Below are 6,692 nucleotides of genomic sequence, written 5' to 3' on the forward strand. Positions count from 1 at the left end.
ATAATCACAAACGTCTATTGAACAATGTCTTGACTAACTTTTTGTTGGTTGAAATATTCCACCAATGGTTGAGCAAAAATCATATGTGGGACACTGAACAGTATGATATGGAATTTCCTGGGAAGCACCAAAATACTTCCAAATATGTTTAGCAATATCACTCACTATGCACATATATGATGAATATAATCACATTTAGGAATTGCACAGCAAAAAGAATCTGGAAACAACATTGATCTATTACAAATTACATGCAATGAAACACTAGAAAAGAAAGACAACAGGTACAATACTTTATTTTCATTCACAAAAATCATGATTCCAGTTCCACTCAACACAATTTATTACTACACACATTTCACCGGCACTCATTTGGACTAAAGAGAAGCCCTTTTAACCACCCTAGCCTTCAAACCATTTGTCATTCGAATCACAACAGTAGCAGTAGGCGAAATTGTTTGTGCTTCCTCTATTTGAATTTGGTAATTGTATATTATGGTAGCTGCCACCCTTTTCATCTGAATGAATGTCATTTCTTTCCCTAAACAAGTCCTTGGCCCCGCATTAAACGCTGGAAATTTGTATGACGGCTCATGTTTTATCCCTCCTTGCTCCGAAATCCATCTCTCTGGCTTGAATTCTAAACAATCTTTTCCCCATAGAGCCTCCATTCTCCCCATTGTATAAAACGATAACAATATTTTTGTGTTTGGACTTACACGGTGACCGCTTGGGAGGACATCTAGTTCAGCTGGAGCTTTGTGGTTAATTGCAACGGGTGGGAATAGCCGAAGAGCTTCACAAAATGCACCATGTAGATAGACTAGTTTTCTTGTTTCTTCTATGTCGAATAAAGACTTGAGATTTTCGTCTTCTTTAAGATGCAATTGTTGTTGAATCTCTTCTCTAATCTTTTTCTCTACTAAGGGGTTTTTAGCCAAGAGCCAAAAAAACCAAGTGAGAGTTGTGCTTGTGGTGTCTCTACCAGCAAACATCAAATTCAAGAAAGTGTCTCTTAGAAATTCTTGTACACTACTCAACTTACTAGCATTATCTCCATTCGTACACTGATTGTATGCTTTAACATAATCAGTCAACAAGTCGAAATCATGATCCTCTTCTTTGATGTCATTATTCATCAGTTTTTCGTGCTTCTTTGACATCACAGCATACAAAAATTGATCGAAAGCCTCGCACGCTTTCATTAAATTCTTCTCTTTCCCAACTTGAAGCCATTTGTGCAACTTCCAGTAGCATTTTGGTAACACATGTCTGTATAAAACTGCATCCACAGCATCGTTGAACGCCTTTTCACATGGCACATGAGTTAAATTTATGGATAAACTTTTCGGATCATGGTCAAGTAACAATTTGCTGATAGTGTCAAAAGTGAATCTCTGAAAAATGTCTTGCAAATCAAACAGGATATCCTGTTCTGCAAAAGTATCAAGAATTGGTACGAGACCTTTAACAATAGTGTCCCAAGCGTTACGTTCTAACAACGTTTGGAACTTGGCATGGTTCATTAAGGACATTGTGGTTTTCCTCTGAATCTCCCATAACTCAGAATCAACATTGAAGATCCCATTTCCTAATATATCGAATATTTCACGAAACTCAGGTCCCTTTGGATAGTTTGAGAAACTTCTACTAAGGATATGGTGTATATTTGCAGGATCACAAGTGAATAACATGTTCATGTTGGCAAAAACAGGACCATGGAACTCAAAATTGTAACCAGTTTCTAAAAGAATGGAAGTCAAATATTCATGGACTCTATGAGCATTTTGAATAATTCCAGGCAACATTCCAACAAGAGGCCAATTTGTTGGCACTGAACTACTTTTCGTACATTTATTTTTGAAGTACCAATAAGTGATGCATAGAATTATCAAGGAAATAAGAGGGTATTCAAGAATACCCATTGTGGTTGTGAGTTTGAGTTTAATGTTTCTAGGTAGCTTTATTCTTATACTATCTGCACAAAATTAAGACAAGTGATGTATTAATGTTTTTCGTTTTCCATGTTTTAGGAATGCCTAAAATGCCTTTCCAAAAAAGTCGATATACACTCGAGATTTCAAAGGTGTAAATAATGGGAAAATGACAGAAATTTAATTGTGGGACCAAAATGGTCTCTTTCTTTTCTGATTCGGACAGGTATCTAATTTTTTTTCGTTTTTTGTAACTAACTTTTATTATTTACCAAATAGGAAGTTTACATAATTCTTAAATAGTAGTCTGCAACCTGAACATAGTCCTAGGTTCAAAACTCAACCAAAACAAAGAAAAAAACATAACTTCTCCGGCATCAAACAAGCTAGCCTAAGGATAGAAATTGAGTTCTTCCACTCTATGTGCTAATCTGGGTTGTAGGCTTGCCCTACATAGTGAAGTTTGAACAATTTGCTTCAGGATAGCTTCACTATGTCTTTGTTTTGTTTGAATAACTCGTTGATTGCACTCAATCCATATTGAGTAAACACAGCAGGCCAACACAATGCGAAACATCTCATGTGCAACTTTCCTGCCATTAGCATGATTAAGCAGCCAAGCAATTTCATCAGACCATTTATTAGCCATTCTTTTGCACCCCTGCCAAATTAACAATCTGTTCCAAATGCTAGCAGAGAAGGGGCATTGGATAGCAAGATACAAAATAAAGATCCATTTTATTAATTAAACTCACTTTTAGTATGTTAAATCAAAAAGGCAAGTATTGATTTGGTTGTTATGGATAGCAAGGATGTTTTGCTTTATGTCCATGAATCCTCAATTCAATTTGTTGAAAAGTCTATGATTGTTGAAGCATATGCAATACAAAATGCTATGAGAAAGGTCATATTACATAGATGAGGATATGCCAATAACATATAATATTAAAATAAGATATCAAAAATTTTAATTTGATATGTTAATTCAATAGTTATCATATCATGTTCACACTTAGTCACGTCTCAAGCACATAACATGTGTTCTCATTTTGGGTCAACACGCTTTACGAATTTGTTCGTTAAGTTACATCATCATCCATGTGTCATGCTTTATAATTTTTTTCCACTTTCCTCTCATTTTATCATAGAAAATTTGCTTAAAATGTTAAGTGTATAGCTTTTATAAAAGCTTGCGAGCTTGGATATTTGTCGATTCCAGTAAAATCATTACAAGTTAAAGGATAAAGTATTTATTACTGTTTATTCGAAAAATAGTACAATTGAATCTATCAATGTGATTTAAAGGTATATGAGTCAGATTGATCTTAAAAATGAAATGAATTCCATACAACAATAGTAAGATATAGTGATTGACAATGTGTATTGAATTCTGAGGATTTGGACCTTGAAAGCCTTACAATATATTGTTTAAGAAAAGAGAGTATGCCTAAACAAGTGTGTATTGTCTAAAATTATGAAGCCCACTCTAAAGTTGATGCCTTATGGGATATTAATTGCAAAAAAAAAAAAGTTAGGTAACTCGTAGGGTTTGGACCCCTCATAGTTTTCCACTTGAGACTTGAGTACTAACTCAATTTATTGTATAAAAAAAAGTTAGGTAACTACTTTCATAGGGTTTGGACCCCTTTCACTCGAGTACTAACTCTTTAATTGCGCACTGATTAGTGAGAATCTTATTTTGTTCTGTAATTTTTGGATTGGCAAATGTATCTTGCCATTATCCTGCATAAATTAGAAAGCTTATCAATGTTGATAAAGCTCAGATTCCTTCGTTTAGAGTTAAAATCCTCCATTTATGGCTATGCCTCTCAACAGACTAAGGGATGACTGTCACACCTCTTTTTTAACTCCAAAAGATTTAATTTTATGTATTAAGTTCGAAAGGGTTTTATTGTTAAGTGACAAAAGATGAAAATTCATTTTCGAAAAGGATTCATTTTATTCAAAACTCAGAGTCGCCACTTGGCATAATCCGGTGTGCCAAGTCACTTTTGGAAAACCCTTTTCAAAATGATTTTGACTCTGTAAAACTGATCCGCGAACAGAGATTCTGACTAAGGAATTCTGTTGATCGAGGGGAAGGTGTTAGGCACCCCTCGGTCCCGTGGTTTGACCACAGTCGCTTGGTGGAGTGTATCAGCTATTTTGGCATTACAAATGTATAAACCACACAAAAAAAAAAACATAAAACAATCAATCAAACACACAAACCAAAACAAATCTAAAATATAGTGTCCGGTCCAATTATACAGTCCAAAAAATAAAAAAATGCGAAAATATAAATTCTATTCGAAGCTAATGCTAGACTAAGCTCCAACCCATTGCTTTCTCCACCCGACGTTTTAGGCCTTGATCGTGCGTCGTCTTCAAGTACATGATAACTTTGGGGCATTCCCCGGATAAATCAATACAAATCCCTCGGGGCATTCCCCGGCCAAATGAGTACAATTTTTTAATGTGAGAAAACCAAACCATTCACCCAAATTTCCAACATTCAACGAAATTTCAAACATTCAACAAAACCACAAATTCTAAACTTTGCCTACCCAACCTACGTTTGCCTATCCAATTCGATGACATGATACTATCACGCTCGATATCAATGAATCAAATCAACAAAATCATTTTTATCAACTTTGAACTTCCGCCCCACAACAATCAGTTTTAATTCTCAAACGAGATATCATTTCATCACATAGTATATAATCAATCCACAATCAAGGGAATCAAGTACCGAACCAGAATAACAACAATTCATATCATCACAAATCAACCAACACACAATATTAAAATCAATGCATCAAATACCATCAACAATAAAATAAAAGAGGTAAAGAGTAGAATTGGACCTTGATGACGATTTTATTCCAAATATCAGTCAATCAAAAAGGCAGAATCCGCGCACCAAAGAACCTCAATTCGAACCTCGACTACGAACTTGCCAACTTGATCAAAATTATGAAATAACCAAAGACCCATCGACGATGAAACTCAAAACAGAAGAACCCAAAACTCCAACACACGACGAAACCGTTTTAATTCGGTGCAACTCTGGTAACCTCAACGATGACTGAAAACGACAAAGAAATACCGATTATGATGTATTGCGATGGGTTTGACCAGATTCGTGATGGCTTTGATGCATTTTCGGCGAGTTTGTCGTCGGAACAATAACCAACTCACGAACTCGCGTTCTCTCAGCTCTCACGCCCCCCTCTGCTTCGTTCTCTCTCATTGTTCAACTCTCTCTCTTGTTCAATCTCTCTCAGATCTGGGTGTGTGCATGAGTTTTGGTGAGGGGAATTGTGGAGAAGATGATGGATGTTTGGTGCGAAGAAGAAGGAAAGGAGAAGAGAAAAAAAAAATGGCGTCCCCCCCTTTTCCTATGTGCGTCCCCCCTTTCTTTTTTATTTTTGTTGTGTATATATGGTATATGTAGATAGTGAGTGGAATTGTGAGAGTGGGTGGGGCAGTGGGTACACGTGGGTAGGGGTGAGGGGTAGGGTGTGGGGTGGTGATGTGTTGTCCAAAATTGATAGGAGGAGTGGTTAATTTTGTAGCCAAAAGAATAATTGAGGATTAAGTTTGTTAGTGGGTTTGTTATTATTATTATTTTTTTGTATTTTTGTGGGGTATAATCACATGCGTGAGGGTATATAGTAAGGTGAGCTAAAAAATGGATAAAAATTTAATTTTGGGAGGACAAAATTAGGTGTCTACAGCATGCCCCGTTTGAATGTAAACACGAAGTGTTTTCTGACAAAGAAGTAGATAACGAGACAGAATTTTGTCCCGACCATTATTCAAAGAGAATGAAACAAAAGGGAGGAGGGAAACCGAGTGTACACTTAGGACATCCTACCTACCCAAGTTACGAAGGAATCAATTGACACATATCTCAAAGGATTGGAAGAAGATGAACGATACCGAGTTGGAAAGTCGAGTGATGTCCCGTCGAGGTTCCGGTCCACGGCTCTATCATTACATTAAAAAATGAAAATTACAAGTTAAATAATAAATGAAATTACAAAAATCCTATCTATACAGCTTTTTTTGAACTCTTGACTTGAGTTTCATTACCCTATTCTTCAGGCGGGCTCCTGACTTTCTATTTCTTTAACTTATTGCTTGCCTTTCAATTTCTTCACCCTGTTCTCCAGGCGGGTTCCTGACTTGCTATTTTATCAACTTGTTGCCATGCTTTCAATTTCTTCACCCTGTTCTGCAGGCGGGCTCCTGACTTGCTATTTCATCAACTTTTTTCTATGCTTTTCAATTTCTACACCCTGTTCTCCAGGCGGGTTCTGACTTGCTATTTCATCAACTTGTTGCTATGCTTTCAAATTTTTTTTTCACCCTGTTCTGCAAGCGGGCTCCTAACTTGCTATTTTTCAATCTGTTTAACTTTCAATTTCTTCACCTTGTTGCTTGATTTTCCATTTATTCGCCCTGTGCTTCGGGCATGATCCTGAAATCACATCAAAACTGAAAAGAAAATTATCCCAAATAAAGAAATGCATTTTCTATGAGTTAATTGGAATAACTCGACTAAAAGGTACGTCTTATAGGAATCAAAGGGAATGACTCAACTAAAAGGTATGTCTTCTAGGAATCAAGAGAATGACTCGACTAAAAGGTACGTCTTATAGGAATCAAAGGGAATGACTTGACTAAAAGTTACGTCTTATAAGAATCAAAGGGGATGACTCGACTAAAAGGTACGTCTTATAGGAATCA

At 36.2% G+C, this 6,692-nt stretch overlaps 1 protein-coding gene across 1 annotated transcript; it reads right to left on the reverse strand.

Annotated features, from left to right (window-relative positions):
- Positions 1-202: 202 nt before the first annotated feature.
- On the reverse strand, positions 203-2,420 carry LOC107844663 (alkane hydroxylase MAH1-like). Its single transcript, XM_047397386.1, has one exon. It carries the CDS (start codon positions 1,923-1,925, stop codon positions 378-380), a length of 1,548 nt encoding a protein of 515 aa, XP_047253342.1. The 5' UTR covers positions 1,926-2,420; the 3' UTR covers positions 203-377.
- Positions 2,421-6,692: the final 4,272 nt, after the last annotated feature.

Source organism: Capsicum annuum, chromosome 10 (assembly GCF_002878395.1).
Source record: "Capsicum annuum cultivar UCD-10X-F1 chromosome 10, UCD10Xv1.1, whole genome shotgun sequence".
Taxonomy (NCBI): Eukaryota; Viridiplantae; Streptophyta; class Magnoliopsida; order Solanales; family Solanaceae; genus Capsicum; species Capsicum annuum.

Coding starts and splice junctions, on each gene's coding strand:
- LOC107844663 (XM_047397386.1), bottom strand. CDS start 1,925: ATGGGTATTCTTGAATACCCTCTTATTTCCTTGATAATTCTATGCATC.